The sequence below is a fragment of the Garra rufa genome, chromosome 19, assembly GCF_049309525.1.
Source record: "Garra rufa chromosome 19, GarRuf1.0, whole genome shotgun sequence".
In the NCBI taxonomy this organism is placed as follows: Eukaryota; Metazoa; Chordata; class Actinopteri; order Cypriniformes; family Cyprinidae; genus Garra; species Garra rufa.
Window position 1 is genome coordinate 18,090,171 of NC_133379.1, and position 27,416 is coordinate 18,117,586.

The 27,416-nt window shown below is 35.5% G+C and overlaps 1 protein-coding gene across 2 annotated transcripts in view; it reads right to left on the reverse strand.

Annotated features, from left to right (window-relative positions):
- ppp3ca (protein phosphatase 3, catalytic subunit, alpha isozyme) overlaps positions 1–26,249 on the reverse strand; it is a 79,897-nt gene extending 53,648 nt beyond the window's left edge. For both annotated transcript variants that reach the window (XM_073824488.1, XM_073824487.1), the window contains exon 1: positions 25,974–26,249. In XM_073824488.1, the coding sequence (XP_073680589.1) occupies positions 25,974–26,028 (55 nt within the window). In that variant the 5' untranslated portion in view covers positions 26,029–26,249. The remainder of the gene's footprint in view (positions 1–25,973) is intronic.
- Positions 26,250–27,416: the final 1,167 nt, after the last annotated feature.

A 27,416-nucleotide genomic window follows, 5' to 3' on the forward strand; every position in this document is an offset into this window, starting at 1 on the left:
ATTCTGCTTCAAAACAATGTGATTAACCTCGTAGACTGCTGGTTTGGCACATTTTGAAATATAATTATAGCTGAAAATCCTGCTAAAAAAACAACAACAAAATCCTTAAAGCAGTACCCAAACCCCTACTAAACCATCAAACAGCATGAAACAAACAGTTTAAGATGTTTTTTTTTTTAGCCGGTATATTGGCCGACTATGGAAGCCTGTTTCTGACACTGAATAAAAAACAATTAAAAGTCATTGTGACTTTTTTTTAGAATTGTGTGATACAAACTTGCAGTTCTGACTTTTTCTCTTAAAATTGTGATATATAAACTTTAAATTGCGAGAAATAAAGTCAGAATGGTGAGATTAAAAACTTTTTCTTTTTCTAAAAACAATTTATTTTTCCTCAGAATTGTGTGATATTAACTTGCAATTGTGAGTTATTAAGTCAGAAATGCGAGTTTTTATTTTTCTATTATTTTTATTCTGAGATGAGTTTATATGAGCTTTATATCTCGCAATTCTGACTTTTTTTCAAAATTGTGATATAAACTCATAATTGTGAGTTATAAAGTCTAATTTTGAAGAGTAAAAAATTATATGTTCTTAGAACTGCAAGTTTATATAAATAACTCACAATTGTGTGTTTTACAGTCAGAATTGCATGATATAAACTTGCAATTACGAGTTATGAAGTCAGAAATGTGAGAAAAAAGTCAGAATTGCGAGATATAAACTCACAATTGCAAGAAATAAAATCAGAAATGTGAGTTTTTATCTTTTTATTCAGATTTTTCTTGCAAATGTGAGTTTATATCTTGCAATTCTGACTTTTTCTCAAAACTGTGATATAAGCTTGTAATTGCGAGTTATAAAGTCTAATTTTAGAATTGCAAGTTTATATAAATAACTCACAATTGCGTTTAATAAAGTCTGAATTGTGAGATAAAAACTTCGCAATTCTGACTTTCTCTCAGAATTGCATGATTTAAACTATCAATTGTGAGTTATGAAGTCAGAATTGTGAGAAAAAAGATATAAACTCACAATTCTGACCTTTTCCCAAAATTGCTTGATATAAACTCACAATTGTGAGAAACAAAGCCAGAAATATTTTTTTTTATTTTCTATTATTTTTATTCTGACATTTCTACTTGCAAATGTGAGTTTATATCTCACAATTCTGACTTTTTTCTCAAAATTGTGATATAAACTCGCAATTGGGAGTTATGAAGTCTAATTTTGAGGAGGAAAAATGACTTCATGTCAGACACATCTCTGTCATTTTTTTTTTTTTTGATTGATCATGATCGTCGTTTTCAACACTACCGACAAATGTTTACATATTTTATCTCTGGCGGCGCCTGACGCAAAGAGACGTAAGTGGCAGTATTTTGGGTGCAGGAGCACCGCTCGCCCTTTAACGGATCGGTTCTTTATATTTCATATTTGTAAATTATTATTATTAAACAGTAGGGCTAATACAATAGGCCTAATTTTATAATAATTATATTAACTGGTTAGGGCTATATTTATTGTTTTATATGCTTATTTGCCTTTCAGTTCGTGTAGTGCTTTAATTAACTCTCTGTATAATTATGCTAGTATTATTAATTTGCTAAAATATTTAGCAAATACTGTAAACGCCTGACAATTATGCCAATTAAGTTTTTACTTTATTAATGTATTTACCAGTTTGTGACGATAATGTTGTGTTCATTGTGTTTCAAATATTACTGCGCCTGCTTCGGCCATGTTACAGCAGCAAACTTCTTTGACTATTACGCCGGAATGGGAGTGTAGTTCCTAATCTTATCGGCCTAGAAAATCGCATCTTTTCATTTTCCGCCGGTCTTAATACACAATATAACTGCAGAAGAGTCAAGTTTTAAATAGGACAAATACCGAAACTCGTTGGTCATTTTTGAACGCGATGCTATTGGTCTAATAGTATTCAATGATCTATGCTAAGCTATGCTAAAAGTGATATCGCCAGAACAGGAGAACGGTCAACCTATTAACTCGGGGGGAGTTGGAGAATTAGCCTATTTCCAAAAAAAGTGTTCCTTTAAAAACGAAAAAGAAAAAAGAAAATATCCAAAACCAGTGTGTCCAACACAATATGTGTTAAATATCAGCCAATCACATTGCTGCTTGCATCACTTCATTAGCCGTTAACCCTTTATAGGGCACTCATTGAAATACTTGGAAATTCTAAAATTCAACCCCAGAGTGTTATTGGAGGTTATTACAAGACCTTTAAACTTTTGTGACTTAAATTTTTTTTTAATGTTTTTATGTTGAAAATTAGGTTAAATGAAGTGATCATATATAGTCACTTGCCGGTCTATGGTAACTTTTCCCTCCCCAAAAAATGTGTATACATTTTAAATATAAGGCATAAATAAATACATAAAACAAATATAATATTCATAGAATATTTATTTAGAAACAATTTACACACAAATTTTTTTATTTTTTTTTTATTTATATATATATATATATATATATATATATATATATATATATATATATATATATGAACACAAAAACTTAACAGAATATTTATTTAGGAAATTAAAAATCTTGCTGTCTTCCTCGTCAGAACCCTAGATGGGGTCAGCTGGCACAACAAAACTGACTTCTATCCATAGAATTGTTGAGTAGACAGCTGCGAAAGAAAAGGTTTCTGAGTCAGTATCAAGCCCATGTTGATTTGTTTGTGAAAGAAAAGTGCAGATCTACTGAAAACATATAATATTCACATAAATAGTAAATTTATAATAAGAACTGAAAAAAATAGCATTAAGTACTGGTGGTACCACCTATTTTAGCAGAAAAAATAAACACCAATCTATTGGTACTAAAACCAAAATTACAAATTTTTCACTGTTTATTTCTTGATAATTTCAATAAATGGTTTAAGTTTGACACTGGATTACTGCATCATGGTATACAAGCCTTTGCAATATTCAGTGGACAAAAAACAGGCATAAAAACAGCCAAACTATCACTTGCCTTACTTTTACCTGAACCGGGCGTATGTCTAAAAATGGACATTCTGTTGTGTTACCACAAACGGGCGTATGATCAAATATGATCACACTATTTTTTTTACCACATCGTTCACTAATTTCTAGAAATCAAACGCAAACAAAGTCTATATCACCATATAACACAACTATTCAGCTATATAATGTGTGAGTTTCATTGACTTACCATTGTGCATTTCGATGCTTTCTCCGTTTTTGTGGGACAAAGTAGGATCGTAAATCAGCATTTTCTCATTCCGGAAGCACGCTGAAGTTTGAAACGCCCCAGACAACTTCCGATTGGTCAGATGCCATTGTGACGCTATCCGTGACGTAGACTAACATCCGTTGATTGGCTGGGACAAATCCATGTGCTTACACGATCTCATACAAGGGAGGCAGACGCTATTGAAAATGTTCGATTAAGTGATCAAATATGGTGCCTCGCCCTATAAAGGGTTAATCTTCTGACACAAGCAAAGTTCCTCATGCTTCAAGTTTTCATCGTCAGGACATAACTTCGATGTGTGAAGGTAAGAGAAATGTTTGTATTTGCCATTATACGTTTTTAAAATGTCTTTTGTGATCGTTTGTAGACGGTCGAGGGGCATTTGGCACAAATACGTGGTAGCTGGAAAACTGCCTCACGAATGGCGATGCGAGCTGCGACTGCTGTACATCTCGGCGGTGGGAGCTTATTTTAACAAGCTTTACAGTTTCTTTCATTAGCTTTATTGTGAACAGAATCACTTTTATTTACTCATTGACACATTGTAGCGCTTCACATGAGGAAATCCATGCTGTTCATCGCGTCTTTCTCTTTGAAAATGAACAGCTTTGTGGTGCCACATATTGTGCAAATTGCCCTAAGACGCTAACATAATCTCTGATGCTTAAGCTTTTTTTGTTTTTTTGCCTTTTTAGCTATCGCTATTTTACAATATTCGTTATGTGTAGCTAATAAATAACAAAAGTATCTTTGTTTTACTCTTACAGCTTTGAATGGAAGACACTCCTGAAGCACTTGTGGCAGTTACTGAAGTGACAGAGAAGAACGAGAGACTTCATCTCACGACCCTCACCATCACTTATGCTGATGAAAATATGTAAATAAAACGATTAATGCTTAAGAGGTTGTCAAATACCACAAACTTTATTAACCATTAACAACTTTTCACTCAAGGAACAATTAAAATGTTTAAATTACTGCATTTTGATTGTTTACCTCTCTTTTTTAACCTTTTTGAGTTTTAATGTAGCCTAATTGTTAGTTGCAGGTTTAATAAATGGTGTATAAACTATACGTTAGTTTGCTGTGTCTTTATTGCATACAAGATTTATTCAAAAATAACACATATTTGACACAAATTGTGTATTTATAACACAATAGTATGTAGAAAAAAGGTTAGAAGGTATAACACACTGGTTGAGTTAAAACTAACACAAAATGTGTTGTCCTTAACTAGACACAAAGGTGTGTTAAGAAACAACACAGGTTGTGTTGTTTTTAACACATCCTTTTTAAGAGTGTATTAAAAATGCCTTTAAATGCGCGTGCGCGTTTTGCTTTCAGTTTCGTTTTACGCAAAGTCAACTGATAAAGAAGTGGGTATATGCCGTATAACTATGTATACACTGCTTCTTATGGCCACTACATATTATCACGCTCCCACGAGTTAATATGACGTTACCACGAAATAATAACTTGTGGCCACGGCGTATTATCACGTACCCACGAGTTAATATGTTGTGGCCATGACAAACTAGCCTAAAGGGCCGTTCACATGTCGCGCCTAAAAACGCGTGGAAAACGCTAGGTGCGCCGCTTTGTCTTTATTTCCAAACCGCTCTGTAGCTTGCGCTCCAGTGGCGTCTGCCGTTGCTAAGCAACCATGACCTGCGCTCTCCATAAATATGCAGAAGTTTCAGCAAAACGATAAATGGGTTTTCTGCATACCGCGCGTCTACATTTGAAATAACGAACTTGAGCGTGCAAAAGACGTGACATGTGAACGGCCCCTAAGTCAACCAAACATGCCCACTCTCGGTCACAGTAAATCCTTCGTTAGACTTTTTGCAGATCATCTACTCTTCCCTGTGCATAACCTCTGACCTACTTTCTGTACGATCTGAATTTCTGCGCTTTGAATTTTGAACACTGAATTTGATGTTCCGAATTTTTTTTTCATCCTGAAAACTTGAAGTTGTATTTTTAAAAACTGAATGTTTGAAGTCTTAGAAATCAGAACAAAAATCTGCTGTTTGAAAACACATGTCTATTAGAAAATCTGCAATTTGAAAATTCGGTTGTGTTCAATTTCAAATGTTCAATATTCAAGTTTAAAAATTCTGAACTATGTTAAATGCCATATAATATATTGTCATAATATGAGCATAATAAAAAGTGTTAAAGTCAAAATTGCGAGATTAATAGTTTGCAATTCTGACTTTATTCTCATAATTGTGTCGTATCAACTTGCAATTATGAGTTATAAAGTCAGAATTGCAAGATATTACCTTACAATTTTGACTTTTTCTCAAAACTGCATGATTTAAACACAATTGTGGAAAAATTAGTCAGAAAAGCGATTTTTTTGTTTTATTCTGACTTTTTCTCACAAATGTGAGTTTATATCTCACAATTTCTCAATTTCTCAAAATTGCATGGTTTAAACACAATTGTGGAAAATAAAGTTAGAAATGCGAATTTATATCTTTTTATTCTGACTTTTTTCTCGCAAATGTGAGTTTATATCTCGCAATTCTGACTTTTTTCTCAGAATTGTAGGATATAAACTTGCAAGTTATAAAGTATTGTTTTGAGGGGGGAAAACAGAGATGTTCTTATAATTGTGAGTTTATATCTCACAATTTTGACTTTTTAACTTTTGACAATTTAACTTGCAATTGCGTGTTATAAAGTCACAATTGCGAGATATAAACTCACAATTCTCGAAAAAAGTCACAATTGCGAGATATAAACTCACAAATCATATTTTGCAGAATTGTGAGTTTATGTCAAATTCATATCACACAATTCTGAGGAAAAAAGTCAGAATTGCAAATTTGTATTACTAAGTTTTAGCGAGATGTAAACTCAGTTGCGAGAAAAAAAGTCAAGGCTTTCATAGTTAACTTCATCTGCCATATTAAAAGGAACTTTCTTTTACTGAGTCAGTGCACTGTGGCATTTCAAACATCGGGAACGATACTAAAAAGCTGTTTTTATGCTGCAAATTAGACAGAATATGTAGAAGAAGATAGGCAAGTCAGCAAGGTTTTCAAAAAACAGAGCTATAGTCTCTTCTCGCATGCAAAAGTAACCTAGCCTAGTCCTTTATTTCCTCACAATGTCATTCAAGCTTCACTTTCATTAGAAGGGAAATCTTGTCTGTGTATCAGCCTCCGTGACTGTGCATTCCTCAATGGATGAGTCTATTGTGGTTTCGCTTCATCTTACGTTCATCTTAACAAGCTCTGTTACGGTTGCCTGTCTTCATGACTGTCTCACATTGTGCAATCTATGGCTCTATTACACTGAACAGGTTCTCTCTTCCTCTCTCTCTCCTCATTTGCTCCTGTGGGAAAGATCTGGAAGTCTGTGACTGACAGTAAACCTTTGGTTGAAACCTGAAGGATGTAAACACATAACATCCCTCCTGTGTGTTAGACCATAATATGGGAATAACCCCTACCTGTGTGTGGCAGAAAACTCACAACCGTTACGGCTGTCTCTGTTAGACAATTCATGCCTCACCAACAAGCACACCTGGCAGCGTAACACTGTCTATGCCTGTCAATGTCCTCATCATGTTAACAGCGGAGCTTCAGCCTTAGGCCGAGACCGCAAACAACTGTGCTAATGGTACCAGAGATGACGCGTCAAATACATGCCAAACTGTCACTGCATTCAACATATGCGTGACTATTTAAATAACTCACTGACCCAGAATCATTTAAAAGAATTTGCATTTGCTGACAGAACAAGCCTCATAATATAGATCGACAAAAAAATGTATATTGGAATATTGTACCACCAAAACCAAAATAAACACTGAATATAATGAGCATAAGTTACAGGGACAGACAAATTCTACAGTAAAAGCATGAGGCTGTATTTTTAGTAAAGGTAGTTAATGAATTAACATTTAGATTTAAAATAATTCGATTTTTGCATTTCTGCATAGGCTCTTAAAATAACACCTTGATGAAAGAGAACATGCACATGTTAGTATTACATTTAAAACAGCGCTACACATTTAACTTAAGATCATTTCGAAAAATGTTTGGAGCCTTTTTATTCGTTAAATGTAAGTTTTTTAAACAACTTAAAAGACGCCATCATGTCAGCGCCAATAGCCAAGTGGGCAAGTGCGCCGACATATAACGCATATTTTTACGTTTACGGGTGTCCCGAGTTCGAATCCCGACTCAAGGACCTTTCCCGATGACGCCCCACTCTCTCTTCCACATAGCTTCCTGTCTGCTCTCAACTGTCCTATCACAATAAAGGCAAAGCACCAAAAATAAATCTTAAAAAAAAAGACGCCATCATTTTTGCTCATTAAGGTAAATAATACATCATTCGGAACTGTAACGGTTTTTTTACTTTTATTTGTGCACACTCTCAATATCAACAAAATGTTGTCCTTTTATAAAATAAAGAAATGGGACAGAACAGGAGCGCTTCACAATGATGAACCGAAACTCAGCAAATACTTGCCTCACAGACATGATAAATATATATATAGAAAGCTTTAAATTACTACTTTAAAACTAAATAATTCAAATCCAAAACAAAAACTCTTTCATTATGTAATCTGTAAAGATACATTTCTCTCTAACGGCAACTTCATCTTTGCAACACTGACTCAGAAAACATTAGTTAATTAATAAATAATTCAAATATCTCTTTACTATTTCCTCCTGATACATCAATTCTAACTACTTTAGGGCTGTCACTAATGATTATTTTGTTAATCTGTCGATTATTCTGACGATTAATCGAGTAATCAGATAATTATAATACATTTTTTTTGTAGTAACAAAAACAGACATAAGTGAATAATAGCTTTTAAAATGACTTAAAATACATATATAATAGCAATGAGGCAATACTGATTAGTTCAAATAAAGTATAAAAAGCAAATAATTATTTGGTTTATTAAACAAAACTGTTAAAATACATAATGTATTATTAACAATAAAAGATTGAAAATAAAAATTGTCCCGAAGCCCGGCTCTAGAGGCTTGTGTAAGTCTGGGCCTGTTGGGCCCTGGCTAAAATGCTGGGTTCTAGCCCATTTTCCACAAGTTGGTATGATTCTTTAGGGTCTTCATGTAATGTTTGCAACATACTTTGATTAATTCCTCAATGGTCATGTAAAACAACACGTTTTTGCCATGTCAATAACAACTCTGCTCACAGCGACCCATTTCGATGCATTTCTCTTTAAATGATAATGAGCTACTGCTCACCCCGCCCCTCTCTTCTGTTTTTTTTTTTAGTGTATTCTGTGACGCGTTACCATCAAAAACAAAACTAATTCGCTGTGTTCTCAGTAGCTCTGATGTGGAGAGAAAATTAAGACTCTTATGTTTACTTTTACATCCAAATACAAAACACCTGCATTACGATACATTGTTGTTGCTACAGCTGCTCAAGCACAGAGAAAATGGTGGACAGCGTACAACTGGCTGAGGGTGGAAATATGCTAATATGGGTCAGTCCATCAACGGGCCTCAGCAATTTGACGTCAAACTGCTCGGAGAATGAAAATGGCTTGATAATAGGTTTTTTGAAATTAAAAATAAAGTGAATGGATTTTTAGCATTGTAGGTTGGTTGTGTCGACACAATCCTAAAATACATTTTTATGAAAAAGTGAATTTTGGCATCCAATGTCCCCTTTAAACAGAGCAGTAAGTTTCAAGCCAAATGTAGTACCTAACTAGACAGTAGGCCATTTTGGACACAATGAAAATGTTGGGTAATGACTTGGTTCCACAAAGAATACAAAGATGCGTGTTCACAAGAGTATGTGAACGTGCGGCAAAGACTGATGCGGAAAAGAAAAAATAGTTGAATAAAGTTGATATTTAGTTTTCTTTGTGCAGAAAAATATTCTTGTAGCTTAATAACATTACCATTGAACCACTGATGTCACATGGACTATTTTATCAATGTTCTTACTACCTTTCTGGGCCTTGAATGTGATAGTTGCCTTGCTATCTATGTAGGGTCAGAAAGCTCTGTTATTATCAAAAATATCTTTATTTGTGTTTGGAACATGAATGAAGGTCTTACTGGCTTGGAATGACACGAGGGTGAGTAATTCATGACAGAATTTTCATTTTTGTGTGAACTATCCCTTTAAAAGTGGATGATAAATCCTGCACATATCACCAAAGACAAGTCTTTTGTTTTACGAGAAAATCCAGTTATGACATTTTGATCAAACATTACGCTAAATATGCATTTAGAAAACAGACTGGGTGAATTTCATTTTCATGCCAACTAATGATGACATAAACTTTAATGGCCTAATTCAGTCTCGGTAATCTTGTTCAAATCATCCAAACCCACAATCGCTGTTAGTGAATGAGAGCTTTCAGTATTCATGTCTCATGACTCTGTTACAATAATTTATGACTATATTCAATGAAATGACTCACTTTTCACCCTTACCCATTGTCCATGTTTTGGCCTAATATAGCATGCACTACAGGCTAACAACATATCTGTCAGCGGCGCACGACAAGCCGCTAATGTCGCACAGCGGATCTTTTATCAATGTACCATTTTAGGTGTTTCAGAGATGGCGGAAAGCTGTGAAAAAGAACAGAGAGAAGTGGACATGTTGACAGGACATTATTAATAACTGAAGAAACTGGATTACATAACAGCCTCCACAGTGTCTACCACTTTAACTCTGGCGGGATCAACCGCACGGCGTGAAGCAGCGCAGCTAGGAATCACTTTGGACTAGCTATTCAGTCTAACGCCCTCCGGTCCCGACGCCGCTGTGTCCGACTTCTGTTGATGTTTGGATTACAAAAAATAATACTTATGACTAAATAGATCTGGCAACCAGAATTGGGAGCACTTGTTTTTACACGACTCGACTCAAAACATAGCCGCTTGTGTCGAAATGTGTCAGTGGTCCCCGCAACATGCACAGACCCGGACTGCGCCGAGCCCCTACGTGTTTATGGGCTGTGGCAGTGTGGCAGCTTGCAGGCCTGAGCACAACCCATGCATGAAAAGCCAATATGCTGGAGAAGGGAGAGATGAAAGAGATGGAGTTAGTGTGGCTGCCCGGCCCTGCTGACTGGTATTAGAATGGGGGCAGGGGAACACACTATATTTCAAAATAAAATCAACACAATGCCACGCTTCTCTCAGCAACATGCAGCGCAGATACTTATTTGCTGGCTAACCGTCAAATTAAAAGGTTTGCAATTTAAGACAATTGAAAAGAAAATTAAGACATAAATATTGGTATTGTAATATTACAGTGGACCATAAAATAAATTGTTTTTGTCTTTATTACGTTGTGTAAGAATAATAACTGTATTTTCTGCAATATGTTACTTTTTAATCATCTAAAACATGCTGAAACAAAATTTCAAAGAAACTTAAATAATGCAATAAATGCCCGCATACATTTGGATTTTGTGCCGAATGAGAGAGGTACATAAACCCAAGTTTACTTGTATAGTGCATTTCCTACACGCCTGTAGTTTTAGTTTTTTTATACATTATTTATTAATGTAATATTAAAATGTTTCTTATACACCAATGCGACTTGTTTTCTCTCGTAATAATAGTATTTTGATACGGTGTGACTTATTTTCTGGAAAATATCACACAGGTGAGAAAAAAACATTTAAGGGCACTAAACATGTAATTTTTGTTCTAGTTGTAATAAAAAGTTGTATAAGTTTAATGATTAGAATAAATTAAACATGCTTTTTGATTAATAAAATTTAATTTAACCATTAAAATTAATCGGAACTTGGACAAAAAATAGAATTTGTAAAAAAAAAAAAAAAAAAAAAAAGGATTACATAGGGTCCTATATGTTGTATATTACTTAGTTTTCTCAATAGTGTGCAGTCCTAGTTGGAGGGATTTTTTAATTACTTTTTGGGGTTTGAAAACTTTTGCATTTAAAGGAAAAATGGAAAAGAACTCATCACGCAAGAAATAACGCAAGCTAGAATAAAACCTGCATCTTCCATGCAAGCACCCCAGCTCAACATGTACTGAGCATATGTGCTAACCACTAAATTACTGCTCAGATAATTTTGTTTTGTTTTTATTTTTATTTTGCTATAGGATGGTTGAGAACACAAGAAACTGTAAGTACAAGAGAAGGGAACCTGAAATGAAGCAAACCATATTCAAACAATATGGTGATATGAGTCCCACAGCTTTTGAAATTTACTCTCAAAAGTCAAGCAATATACCCTAAAAAATATTAATGAAAGCAAACAGGCTCTTTTATGTCGGAACATGTGTGTCGAAACTTTCCAACAGAATTTCCCATTTCCCATTGATGAATGAGTGATAGTATTAGTGATGTTGGATGTGTGTTGTGTTTATTGAAGCAGGACCGCTATAACAAGCAGACACTTCATCCACAGACCTGTCATGTATGTGTGCAATTTACTAGCGTTCTCATGCGTGGCTCTCCTTCTGTCTCTGCTTCTTTCCTATCCTCTTATTTCTCTCCCCCTCTCTATCATGTCCTGCATGTCTACTTCAGCCTTCATCTGTCACTTTCTCCTCACGTTCATCATATTCCCTTTTGTTGCCCTCCATATCCTTTGTCCACCTTTCTCCATGGAAACGTCTTTATGTCTTACATCTCTTCAGCCTTCTCACTCTCACACATCCCCTGTTCCCTTTTTCAGTTTGCCCTGGCTAAATACCTATTCACACCCAACACAAAACGAAAATGCAAAATGATTTGCAGTCAAAAGGTATATACAAATATTAAAACAAATATTTATTAGAATGAAATGATAAACAAATACTTTTTGATAGAATAGGTGGTGCTGAACAGCACAACAGATGACACATCTGTCAGCATAAGGATGTCAATATGGACTTTAATTTAATTATTATTTTTACTTAAAGGGATAGTTACCCAAAAATTAAAATTACCCCATGATTTACTCACCGTCAAGCCATCCTTGGTGTATATGACTTTATTCTTTCAGACGAATACAATCAGAGTTGTATTAAAATGTCCTGGCTCTTCCAAGCTTCATAATGGCAGTGAGTGGGTGCTGAGATTTTGAAGCAAAATAAAGTGTGTCCATCTATCATAAAAAGCACTCCACATGGCTCTGGGGGTTAATAAAGGCATTCTGAAGTGAATTGATGTGTTTGTGTAAAAATATCCTATTTAAAACATTATAAACCATAATCTTGAGCTTACTGCTAACTGTTGGAAGCGCAGTGGAGAGAGCAAACAAAACACCGGTCATAATTTGTAAAGAAAATCACTGTAGGATTTCGATAGAAGCGTTTAAGAGACTGGTTTTTCTTTGCTATAAACAAAACATGGTTCCCATGAGACTAGCATATTCTCACAGGAGCTTATGCTATGCCACAGATATTTTTCTTACAAAAACACATTGATTCGCTTCAGAATTCCTTTATTAACCCTTTGGAGCCGTGTGGAGTACTTTTTATGATGCTCAGATGCACTTTATTGGACACCCATTCACTGCCATTATAAAGCTAAGAAAAGCCATTGACATTTTTTATATAACTCCCAGTTATATACACCAGTATGGTTTAAGGGTGAATAAATCATGAGGTAATATTCATTTTTATCCCTTTAACTAGATAAGTCTATGTATTAATATGTATATATTATTATGTATTAAATGTATAATGTATTAAATATATGTCAATTTTAATATTTATAAATTACTTTTGTTAATTAAATTTTTTATGATTTATTTTTATTATATATATATATATATATATATATATATATATATATATATACATCTTTATTAAAAATATTATATATTTTTTATTTGATTTTTTATTATTTATTTATTTATTTATTTGTTTTTGTAGTGGACAAAGACAACAGCATATGCAAAATACTTCTATACTTTGAAAATAAATAATATAAAAATATGATTAATCGATTAATCGCAATTAATCACATCAAAATAAAAGTTTGTGTTTACATAATATATGTGTACTGTATATATACATACATATATTATGTTAACACAAACTTTTATTTTACATGTGATTAATTGATTTGACAGCACTAAATAAAAAAAATTTAAAAAAAAAAAAGAAATTTATAAAAAATAAAGAAAATACTTACAAACTCACATATTAAATATACAAGTACTTTTTATGATTATTTATAAATTACTTTTGCTATTTTTTTATTTAGCGCTGTCAACTCGAATAATCACGATTAATCGCATCTAAAATAATAGTTTGTGCTTACATTATGTATGTGTACTGTGTATATTTATATACATATACAGTAGGGTTGTAACAGTTCGTTTCGATATGGTTTGTTGTTGTCAATTCAATCAATTTCAGCTAATTTGAAAGTGAAAGTAAAATGTGCAAAGACATTTACAAGCTATTTAAAAGCGAGGAAACAAACTGCCTCACTGTCAACAACCCTACTGGAGATGTTTTCTTTGGGCATACTACTAATCAAAAATTAAATTTTTATATATTTAAGGTAGGAAATTTACAAAATATCTGCTCAATTTTTTACCTAATATCCTAATATTTTTTTCATAAATGAAAAATCTATAATTTTGACCCAGACAATGTATTTTTAACTATTGCTACAAATAAACCCGTGCTACTTAAGACTTAAGGTTTTATTATGTAAACGCAAACTTTTATTTTAGATATGATTAATTGCGATTAATCAGTTTGACAGTACTGGGAAACATGATCAAAAGCTAACATCTCACTGGCTAGTCGAGGACAAAAAGTCTCTGCAAAAACCGTTAGGTTTGTCGACAGATGAATATTCACACCCACATATTCACAGGCCCATAGAAGCCTAGTGTTTTTACTCAACATTACCCTCTGACTGAGTATTTGCAGAGAATATTCACATCGGTGTGAATAGGCCTTAAGATTGTTCATCCTCTCTTTCATCTTTTCTTCTTCATTCCCTCATCTCCCTCCTCTTCTCCATCTCATCAGCAGACCTCGGGGAAGTGTTGTTATGTAAGAGAGCCATGTGAACTGAAACAGTGCTGCAAACCAATGCTTAAATAATTCACCCACACTACTATATAAAGCCTGCATGTACATATCAGGCAAGCGGATTCCCAGCATCCATCTCGCTCATTCTCAATCCTGTCAGTAATTACTCCACCTTACCATCTACCCTCGTGCACCTGCCCCCTACCACTGCCTCAGAACAGACTCCTTCATCTACCTAACAGATTATACTCAAATTTTGCTTTGAGCTTATTGCTCGAACAACAGTTCTGGATGATCACTCAAAGAACAGCCCAAGGGATCACACTAATTCAAAGGGAAAACACAGGCTTATTAACTCATTAAATATGTATATGATGAATATGGGAAACTGCAACAGCGTGGCCAGAGAAGGCTCATGCTGAGCTATTTGTTAGTAACCAAAGCTTAAATGACAGAGCATTTGTTCGAAACCATTAGTTTGGGTGGATTTAATAAATAAAAGCATTGTTTCTTTACTGAAAAGGTAAAAAGATTGTATTACTGTTGGTCATTCTATTAAGATTTGAGAACTAAATAGTGACACTGTTTGAGTTATGGACAAGACCATGTGGTTTATTGATGAGAGGAGAAGATTTATGATTTTCATTACATAGCCACTGCCAAGAACTAGTTTTACCACCAAGCAGTTAACCAAGTGGTAATCAGTCTTATTTTCCAGATTCAAATGGTCTGTTTTTTTGTAGCTGACTAAACAAGACCAGCATTAAAGAACAAATTAGATCAACTGGTAAGACTAGTCTAAGCAGTTTACACAAGCGATCACAGAACACCATAGCAACTGCATAGCAAATGCCAAAAACCAATCTAAAAACATCTTAGCAACTGCAATGCCATGGCAACCACTCACAACACCTGAGCATAATCGCAAGGATTATTAAAATTCTAGCTAATATCCATAAGATATTCAATATTTTCATGTTATGATCGATAACTGATACAAGGCAGATATATTAAAAAAGCTAACACTTTACAATAAGGTGCCATTTGTTAACATTAATGTATTAACTAACATGAACAGACAATGAACAACACATTTACTAGAGTATTTATTCATTTTTGCTAATGTTAGTTAATAAAATACAATTCGTTGTTAGTTCACAGTGCATTAGCTAATGTTAAACAAAATGTGTGATTTTAAGAATGCATTAGTAAATGTTTACATTAATATTAACTCAGATTAATAAATGCTGTACAAGTATTATACATTCTTAGGTAATGTAAACTAAAGTAGTTACCTAATGTTAAAGGGTTAATTCACCCAAAAATGAAAATTAGCCCATTATTTACTCACCCTCCAGGCATCCTACACTGTTTTTTTTTAACCAGTTTCAACTTAAAAACTTAAGTTTAGCAGCTGCCTTAAAATGTTAAGTTAAATCAACTTAAGTCATTTCAACTCACAAGTAGCCTGGGTTTCCCCATCCTGCCTTGCGCAGCGTGATTTTATTCACGCTTCTAGTCTAGTCTGGAAACCATGGACCTAATTTTCACCTAAGATAGGGAACCAATCACAGAATGGGGAGGGAGCAGCAAGACGCCTTCTATGCGACTCCCCGAAGCAGTTTGTTACTATGGATCCAGCATGGCAGCAGCCGCAAAGTTATCTTTCGTGTCTACACCGGACGCGAGCGGCGTGACCCGACGCGACAAATGACATTAAAACCTATTATGCTGTCTACACTGGATGCGGCGAGACATGGCAAATCCCGACAGTAATCTGCTGCCGCGTTCTATTTATGACGTGCTCACACAAAAGTTTAAATGATTTGCAACGGTCGCCTTGTCGCGTCCAGTGTAGACAGACTTTAGCTGTTGCGGCGCGGCAACTGTCGCGTCCGGTGTAGACACGGTGTATAGTGTTCTAAGTAGTTTAGAACGCAAGTTTATTTTGTCATACGGTATAATTGAAGCGATTGGCTATGAGCTACGCACAGGCGCTTTTGATAGACATTCGTATCGCCCAATAAACGGCTCTGGGCATTCGTAAACCACGCCTCAAATACGAGAAAATGAACATGTGGTTCCCAGACCACGAATCATGACGAAGTCATAACGTGGTCTGGCGTTAGCCAGGCTAACTCACAAGTTAAATCAACTAATTTTTATTGTAATAAGTTAAAATGACTAGTAATTTTAAGCTGATTTAACTTAAAATTTTAAGGCAGCTGCTGAACTTTAAGTTGAATCTGGTGAAAACCTTTTACAGTGTAGGTGTATATGACTTCCTTCTTTCAGACAAATCCAATCTAAGTTAAATTAAAATTTGTCCTGGCATTTCCAAGCTTTAGAATTGCATGGGTGGGTGTTTTTCTCCATCAGTCCAAAACAAGTCCAATAAAGTGCATCCATTCATAATAAAAATGGCTCCAGGGGGTGAATAAAGGCCTCCTTTAGCGAACTGATGCATACTTAAAACATGATAATCACTTTAATCTAGCTTGCGCCAACTGGTCATACATGGAAGTCCTTCTGGGCGGATGGCGTCGCACAAACCAACGTTTGTTTACAGAAGCAAATGAGGCAAAGTTTCCTTACTTTAGCAAATGAAAACCTGTCTCTTCTTGGCTTATAAAAATCCTCAGACATTTTTCTTCACAAAGCCTCGTTTTGTACATCTAATTTGTAACCGTTGTTTTGTTTTGACCTCTCCACGGCACTTTCGCGTTCATCACTTCTAAACGGCGCATGCGTACAGCCAACGTCATGCATCATCCGCCTGGAGCTGCTTCCATGTGCAATCAGTTAGCGCAAGCTAGATTAAAGTGATTATTAAATTTTAAATATGAATATTTTTCTTTTAAAAATGCATCGATTCGCTACAGGGGGCCTTTATTCACCCCCTAGAGCCATGTGAAGCACTTTTTTTTGTTGGACTTTTTATGGATAGATGCAATTTACTGGACTTGTTTTGGACTGATGAAGGACCTGCTCATGCAATTCTAAAGCTTGGAAATGCCAGGATAATTTTTAGTATAACTCAGACTGGATTCGTCTGAAAGAAGGAAGTCATATACACCTAGGCTGCCTGGAGGGTAAGTAAATAATGGCTAATTTTCATTTTTGGGTTAACTATCCCTTTAACTAATGAACCTTATTGTAAAGTGTTACCAAAAAATTCTACCTTGTCTCATGACAAAAATGTAGCTGGGGGCACTTTTTCGTGAAATACGTACCAATAAGGATATATCACTGCAGTTTCCAAAAGAAATGAACACTAGAGGCAGTAAAACTCTGACACCTTTTATTCCATTTCACACACAGTAGAGTTTGCTAAAGCGTAATTTTCGTACAATTACTTGAAGAATATTATATTATGACTTTAAAACAATTTTAATATGCTGGGAGATTTGAAAACTGATGCTTTTGAATGTTAGCATGACATATCCAGCTTCATAACTATGGGTTTTCATAGCCTGTAGGTTTGTTTGGTAGCTCACGCAGTATGGAGATGTACTTGAGAGGTGAAGAGCTCCAGTTTGAATCCTGTGTAACTACGGTTCGAAAAAAGAGTTCAAATCTGCACACAAGGAAAGTTCAAATGGCGTCAACAAATGCGTTTTTATATCGGTTTTGCAGGGTTAGGGTTGGGTTTGGTATAAGGCATATTTCCAACGCAATAGAGCATTAACTTTTAGCAACAGTCCCCGGATATTGAACTCTGAACTGCCGCAATACGTACCTGAAGCAATGTAATAAAAACACAGCAATACATACCTATATCAACGTATTACAAATGTGCCAGGGTTCACGTATTGAACCTGTGTTTTAGCTTTAACTTTATTAATGTTAGTTAACAAAAACACACCTGTTTTTGTCAGTTCATGTCAGCTCAGGTTTATTAAATAATATGGTAACACTTTACAATAAGGTTCATTAGTTAACATTAGTTTACTACTTAAGTTTAGTTAATGCTAATTTCAGCCTTTACTAATGCATTATTAAAATCAAAAGTTGTGTTTGTTAACATTAATGCACTGTGAACTAACATGAACTAACAATGGACAACTGTATTTAATCAAAGATGAATAATTATTGTAATAAATGTATTGTTCGTTATTTGTTCATGTTAGTTAATGTATTTACTAACATTAACCAATAGAACCTTATTGTAAAGTGTTACATTGATATCAACAGATTCAAGTTTTGATTTTAAAAATGTATTAGGATATGTTAAAATTAACATTAACTGATTAATTAATGCTTTAGAAGATTTTTCATTGTTAGTTAATGGTTTCATTGTTAGTTAACCAAAGATAACTAAAGACGTTTGTTGTAAAGTGTTAAAGTGTTATCTTAATACACGGCACAAAAAATTATTTATTTCAAGATTCGATACTTTAAGTAAATTATTAATGTTTTAAAGACTAGCTTTAAGTGACATAGGGGAAATGCATGCACAATTAAATATCCAATATTGGTCAACAACCATAAATTGAAAGTCTATAATGTCAGCCAATAATTTATATGGTACTGATTTATTGTGCATCTCCAATGAATTTCTTTAAAGCACTCTTTTTCCCTCAGAAAATGGAATAATCTAATTTGTTATTTTAGTCAGAATATTAGGCTCTTTGCCACACCATGACAAGTAAACAACAGCACATCTTACTTGGCAAACATTCCTTACTAGTTTGTAAGTATGACAGTGTCAGGTCAACAGCATTGTAACAACACTAATTGTAGTAATCTTTAAATGTCCTAATCAGAACCTCACCTTTCAAAGTGTCCCGTTTATATCTTGACAATACCTCTTGAGCCCCATGTGGCTCGCCAAGCCCCATCAGAACTAACACAGTTAATGTCCTAGAACTGGGCTCACTAAACTAGGCCGTTCTAAGCCTGGCATGTAGGCATCCCAGAGCAGCGAGTGGGATAGTGGCATCTCCACACCAGATTTCAGAGGCTGAAGCAACACTTGACCTTCCTCCCCTGGGCTTTAAAACCAGGCACTGATTGACATGTTGTGTTTCTGAAAAACGCTGTCTAGTAACTGCACTAAATGTTCACTTTTCCTACCACAACCTCTCCAGAAGAGTGAGTGTTTAGTATCTCAGCAAACTATTGTGCCAGTTTATGTATTAATATGTTCAAAATGACACAAATGTGCTCATTTGATTCAGTCACTCTCAGTAGATGTTCAAATAGAGACCTTATGTTCAGCCAGATGTGTTAAAGAGCAGGTCATACTGTATGGGTTTTCGAAAAAATATATTTTTTGCAGTTTGTAACATAGCTATCCTTTAATGTAAACATTCTGCAAAGTTGTTAATCAAAAAAGTGCATGATATATAAAGATATTGTCTCTCAAAAGAAAGAGTCGACTTTGAGCATCCTTAAAGAAGAAGTTTACTTACAGAACAAAAATTTACAGATAATGTATTCACCCCCTTGTCAAGATGTTCATGTCTTTCTTTCTTCAGTCGTAAAGAAATTATGTTTTTAAGGAAAACATTTCAGGATTTTTCTCCATGTAGCGGACTTCTATGGTGCCTAGAGTTTGAACTTCCAAAATGCAGTTTAAATGCGGCTTCAGCGATCCCAAATGCAGTTATAGACAATCCCAGCCGAGGAAGAAGGGTCTTATCTAGTGTAACGATCAGTAAAGTTGAGGGAGCAAATAAGATGGGAGTTTTTTAACATACCCTAACTGTCTTGAACCGGAAAAAACAGAGTTCAGGCAAAGCAAGACAAGACGAGTGTTTGAGGTTAAAAAGCATATACATTTTAATAAAAAAATAAATAAATAAATAACTGATCGTTTCACTAGATAAGACCCTTGGCTGGGATTAATTACAACTGCATTTGGGATCATTTAAAGCCAAATTTAAACTGTATTTTGCAAGTTCAAACTCGGGGCACCATAGAAGTCCACTATATGGAGAAAAATCCTAAAATGTTTTCCTCAGAAAGATAATTTCTTTATGACTGAAGAAAGAAAGACATGAACATCTTGGACGACAAGGGGGTGTTCTGGAAGTGAACTTCTACTTTAACAAGTCGTCATATTTTCGAATTTTCTGCCTGTTACCAACATACGTCACTAGGTAACATATTAGCATAATCCCTGCCTTCCCACGAAAAATGAACACTTCCGCTAGCTAGTGTGTTTACATCATGCCGAGAAGATGCTGTGTTCTCCGCTGTGAAAGCAAGTTTGTTTTGTTTTCATTGCCAAAAGACGATGATGTGAAGAATCAGTGGTTAAAATACATTTTACAATTGCAATACAATTCAAACCTTTTGTTGTGTGCTTGTCATTTTACAGAGGACTGCTTCTCTAATTTTGGAGAGTTCAACCCCGGATTCGCTAAACTCGTCCATGAAAGATAAGTCCGTACCTTCTTTGTTTGGACCAACAAGTGTCTCTGAACCACAGTCTGCAAGTACGATTAACATATTATGTGTACATTTTCAATTGAGTGCTCAAAATATCGTTTTTTTTTTGTGCTAATATGTGAGGTGTTTACAATTTAGCAGCTAAACTTTAGCTGTGGGCACGATTCGCTTGCATTGTACACAGAAAGACCAATCACAACAGACTTGGCCAGCTGACCAAACCGAGCAGAGTAGGCTTATGGAGGGGAAAAAATGCCTTGGGTGATCAATATACATTATAAGTGAACTGCATTCACAGCACCTACAGAAATTCCCAATTTTGTTTACTTTATAAATGTTTTCAGAATTAAAGGGATAGTTCACCCAAAAATTCACAAAGTTATTATTTGTCTTATCTTTACTGATATACGTAATCATATTTACTGATATACGTAACTAGGTAACATATTAGCATAATCCCCGCCTTCCCACAGAAAATGAACACTCTGACCTGCCCACAAACACTTCCGCTTGTTAGTGTGTTTACATCATGTCGAGAAGATGCTACTACATGGAGAAAAATCCTAAAAAGTTTTCCCTTAAAAAACATAATTCGTTATTTGTCTTTTCTTTGCGCATAGAAAATTTTCTTGTAGCTTCATAAAATTACAGTTGAACCAATTTTAGTAATGTTCGTACTACCTTTCTGGGCCTTGAATGTGGTAGTTGCATTGCTATACAGGGTCAGAAAGCTCTCCGATTTCAACACTAATCAAAATATCTTAATTTCTGTTCCGAAGATGAATGAAGGTCTTACAGGTTTGGAACGACATGAGGGTGAGTAACTAATAAACACAATTTTTAGGTGAACTATCCCTTTAAGACATCCACAAAATAGCCACAACATTGAGCTTCTGTTAAAAGACAGACATGAATGAAGCCTTGAAGTCATGACATCCCAAGTCCTTTCATTTCACCTTTGCAAATCTGTGAATGCTTTTCTGCCTTCATACCAGGATCATTAAGACAGATTCATAGGCAAGCTGGAAGCGAGTATGAGAATGTTAACAGTGTGGCTACAATATAATGATTTCGCATACAAAGAGTGATGCTCAGTACAGCTCCCATGAGACGAGGCGATAAACCAGCATATCAAAACACTAAATGGAAAGCGCCATAAAATCCATTACGCCAGTGCAGAAATGAAAGGCCTAACTCTAGTTGCACTTAGTAAATGAGACTCTGCAAACGACACACCATGCACTGCTCTATGAAATCCTGCTTTGCTGCTGTGGGGATTCTATGCAGAGACGAATTCTTTGTTTGTCTCCGGCACATTGCTAAATATGAATGCTTAGCTAACCTCATCACTGGGATTTTAGATGTGGTTATTTATTGATGCATTTTGTTGATGATAAAAGCCCTCAATTATACATAAGGGGTGGGGAGAGGAGACAGAGGTAGTTCAGAGAACGGCATTACTGCTAAAACAGCCAGAACTAAAGTACCTAAAGAGGTAGCCGATGCGTGGGAGGGGGGTCACTATAGTGTGACTCATTACGTGTGGCAATGACTAATGTAACCTTAACTTTTAGAGAGGTCAGATGACTTATATCAAAGCCTGAGTTATAATGGGCCTTGTCATAAGATTCTGCATTCAAAGGCAGATACAAATCAAATGTTCTGCCAAAAAATGTGCATGTCAACAAAGCAGGACTTAACAACATGATATGTTCAATTATGCACAATATCCATGTCACAAAACATCTGCATTTGTGATAATCAAATGGGATTTGACAGCAAATGATAACACATTTTCATTTTGGGTGAACTGTCTTTGACACAAAGAGTGTTTTAAGTGCTAATACTGTTTATCAAAACAACACAGTAGAAAACACATTTAAATGTGGCCACATTAGCATGCAAATTGAGATATCCTGGAAATTGTTTCAAAAGTTCACAAGCCCGCAGATTTTTGCAATTCAAATCAATCAGCTAAACTGAAGTGTTAATTTGTGTAAAAACGAGAAAAAGATTAACATTGGGCTTTTACTGTTTTGAGGAAGCTGAAACCTAGAGTATCTGCAATTCTACACAAATCTATGAGAATTTATCTGTTATTAGTATCACAAATTCTATATTATATCTATCACTAGACCAAAAAAGACAAAAGTATGAGACCTGAGAGAAAAAGGGAAATCGATGAAAATGCAAATGCAAAAATGTGAGCCAGAACGCATCAATGAAAGCCAAAAGCAAAATAAAATGAATTACGTGAGAATTACATGTCTATTAAAATGCTGAAGATCTTCAGTTTGTTACCTTCAAGGACCGAAAAAGATTAAAGGTAAACTAAGTAAATTGTTGTTTACAAATAAAAGTGTTTTTAGACTATATATGCTGACACCTACTGGCCTGGATGAACTGAATTTGCTCAGTATTGTATTTTTTATTTGTTCTGTTAATTTTTTTTCCATGTTTATCTATATTTACATTTCAACATGGTCTCATGAGATGTGTAATACGTACCAATAAGTACATATCACTGCAGTTTCCGTTTTATTGTTGTTTACAAATAAAAGTGGTTTTAGACTATATATGCTGACACCTACTGGCCTGGATGAATTGAATTTGCTCGGCAACTGCTGACACAATTGAAGCTGTTTGTGTATTTTTTATATTTGTTTTTAATTGTTTTCCATGTTTATCTATATTAACTTTTCAACATGGTCTTATGAGATGCGTAATACGTACCAATAAGTACATATCACTGCAGTTTCCAACAGAGTGGTGCTAAAAGAGTATTTGTGTTTTCCCCCGGAACAGATGAACGTACACGCTTAAAAAAATAAAGGTTCTTTATTGCCATTGATGGTTCTATGAAGAACCTTGAACAATCTATGGAGACTTTCAAATGCAAAAAAGGTGCTTTATAATCAAAAAAGATTCTTTACATTTTTTAAAATGTTCTTTAAAATGTTTCTTTTAGAAACTGTTCACTGAAAGGTTCTTTGGTGAACCAAAAATGGTTATTCTATGGCATCACTGCAAAAAACGCCTTTTGGAACATTTATTTTTAAGTGTACATATGGTACGTTTCATGTGACACTGGTTTTGTACATGTAACCGCAGTTCTGACTTGAAATGTCAACACTTGACTTAAAATAACGTACCATCTGCACTACACCTAAACCTACCTGATAGTATGAACAAAACAAATGTGACAGAAAAACACAAGCATGCCGTTTTAGTTTGTTTTTCGATCTCTCATCTTTTAGCTCTTTCATCGCGAGTCATGTTTTTCACGGTATTTGAACCCAAGAATTCTGCATTCTAAGTCTAGTTATGTCCGGAAAACGAAACATACGGAGCTGCAATCATAACTGTGTACGGAAACAATTACAAGTGTTCACTGTTTTACCACCTCTAGTGGACATTTCTGTTGGAAACTGCAGTGATATGTACATATTGTACATATTTCGCATCTCGCAAAACATTCCCACAGGTACGTTTTCGTCATGAGATCAGGTAGATCCATTTTGTGGCTTGGGTTTTCATTTTGTTTTCATTATTTTTTCAGTCATCTGGTGGGTAGCACACCTGTTGATCCACACCATGGCTCTATTTTTATGCTGTGTCAGTTTTGGTTAGAAGGCACATTTATGCTTATCGTTTGCAAAGCATCCTGGCAAAATTATTATTTTATTAGTAACACTTTTAAACGACCCGTCAGAGGATCACAACATGGCAGGACCCATTCCATCTATAGAATAAACAGCTTATTTGCTGTAACACTAATATGACTATTGACATCTCATGAGTATGTACATATTATTTTATAATATTTCACTATGTAAGTGGCGTTCATGTTATGTATACTGACACCTATTGGCCTGGATGTATTAAATTTGCTCACTAACTGCTGACACAACTAAAGCTGTTTGCGTATGTTCTGATTTGTTCTTTTTTATGTATCTCTATATTTCCATTTTGTGGCTTGGTTGACATTTTGTATTTATTTTTTATTTTTTTCAGTCATCTGGTGGGTCGCACACCTGTTGATCCACACCATGGCTCTGTTTTTGTGTTGTGTCAGTTGTGGTTAAAATGCACATTTACATTTTTCGTTTGCAAAGCATCCTGGCAAAATTATTATTTTATTAGTAACACTTTCAAACGACTCCTCAGAGGATCACAACATGGCAGGACCCATGAAGGGGCACCCCACTCTGTGTAGAATAAACAGCTTTTTGCTGTAACACTAATATGACTATTGACATCTCATGATTTTCTACATATTATTTTAATCACTATGAAAGTACGTTCAAGTTATGTATACTGACACCTATTGGCCTGGATGTATTAAATTTGCTCTCTAACTGCTGACACAACTGAAGCCTTTGCGTATGTTTTGATACCCCCCCCCCCCCCATGTTTCTCTATATTTCCATTTTGTGGCTTGGGTTGACTTTTTTTTTTATTCATCTGGTGGGTTGCACACCTGTAGATCCACACCATGGCTCAGTTGCTGTTAGAATGTGTATTACATTTATGCTTTATAAAGCATCCTGGTAAAATTACGGTTTTATTAGTAACACAATCAAAAGGCTGATCACATGATCACAACACTGCAGGGGCGACCCTCTCTATGAAGAAAAAAAGCTTTTTGCTATAGCACAGATATGACTATTGACATCTCATGAGTGTGTATTATTTCAATACTATTTCACTATGAAATTGCTATTGATGTTAAATCTTTTTAGCAAAACATTACCTAGTGCAAGTTTAATTTCTATATCAAGACACTTATATTCAGTCTCAGTGGTCTCTGCTTTTATGTTCCTATGAAAACATGTGAATATTAATGTGCGCTACGTGACCAGTAAATGTGCGAAAATCAATCAGACGCAACGGGGGCGTGACAGTTTTCAGCTCGAATGATTTACCTTCAGACTGGAGGCTTCCCTCGAGAAAGCAAACGGCTAAATACGAAGTGAAAACCTTATTGCTTCATTGTCTCTGAAGAATACAGAAAGGGCTGCGTGATGCCACCGAAATCCTGCTGCATCACCGCCTCCACTGGATCTGCCTTATTTAACACATCTCCCTCTGCCTGCCCGTGACTCAATTAACATCAATCCATAGCAGAGAAAATCATCGCAACGATCTCGATCTCAAAACCACTCAGTCCTAAACATGAACTGACCATTTAATAAATGCAATCGATACGTCTTAATTAGCTGGGACAACATTTTAACAGTTAGTGCATAAATAACGGTACGACATCCATATTTGACACTGGGCACAAATAAAGATGCAGGTAGAAGGGGGGGGGGGGGGGGGGGTGCACACACTTACATTTCACTACCCGATCGGTGGAGTTCAAGACCATGTCAGCGTTAGACATCTTCATGGGCAGTGGATGTCTCCAGGCGAATGTGTTTCTCCCTCCTCAGAGAAGAAGCGCTTTATTCTCGGCGTGTTTTCGCGGTGGCGAGATGCGGTTGGTGCAGTGGCATCACTCGGATGCGTCTCCTCCTAGTCTCTCCGCCGGATGATGCTGCTGCTGCTGCTGCTGCCTAGAGAGGGTGGAGGAGGACGATGCTGCTGCTGCTACTGCTGCTGAGACTGAGACTGTCGTGAGGGGGAGGATGAAGCTGATGGGGTGGGGGCGGTAGAGAGAGAGAGAGAGAGAGAGAGAGAGAGAGAGAGAGAGCAAGCGCGCTCGGGAGATCCTTTCAGCGCGTTGCACCACCCCGACATGGCGAAGCGGGGAACTCCCACGCATCCGTGTGAAGGGGCTGCGTGATGCTGCCATCAGGTGGAGGTGAAGGGCTTTCCCGAGAACGCGCCGCTCGCTCATCGCCATGACTGATAATCAAGTTGAAATGCCACTCAGGTCTGTTAGAATGTGTCCTGCATGAAGCATCGTCGCCCTAATATTTTTTAAGGTGAGCGGTGAATTTTATTTTTCTAAATAACGGTGAGTTTCTGTGCTCTTTTAAACGGGAGTTTTGAATAATGATGATCACAATTATTGTAATAACACTTAAATAAAAACGGAGAATTTGGAATTAGTCAAAACTGCAAAAAATTAGTTACAATGGCTGTAGTAAATATAGCAAAATTATATACAGTTAACAGTGTACAAACCTTACAGAATCTGCAAAATGTTAATTAATTGACCAAAATAAGAGGGATCATACAAAATGCATGTATTTTTTAATTAGTACTGACTTATTTAGTCCTGACCTGACCTGAAAATTTGTCATACACTTGATTCTTAAAACTGTTGTTACCTGAATGATCCAAAGCTGTGTGATTTTTAGTGATAGGTGTTGAAGAGTCTCTTGTTTGCCCTGAACAGTTAAACGGCCTGCTGTTTTTCAGAAAAGTCCTCAGGTACACATATTCTTTGGTTTTTCAGCATTTTGTGTATTTGAACACGCTCCAACAATGACTGTATGATTTTGAGATCCATCTTTTCACACTGAGGACAACTGAGGGACTCATATGCAACTATTACAGAAGGTTTAAATTCTTACTGATGCTTCAGAAGGAAAAACAATGCATTAAGAGCCGGGGGTGTAAACTTTTGAATGGAATGAGGATGTGTGCATTTTTCTTATTTTGCCTAAATATCATATTTTTCTTCGGAAGCTACAGAAGATGTTCCCCAGAAGACAAAATAAGTTAAATTTACCCTGATCTTTAAATTTGAAAAAATTATGAATGCATTGTTTTTTCTTCTGAAGCATCAGTGAGCATTTGAACCATCTGCAATAGTTGCATATGAGTCCC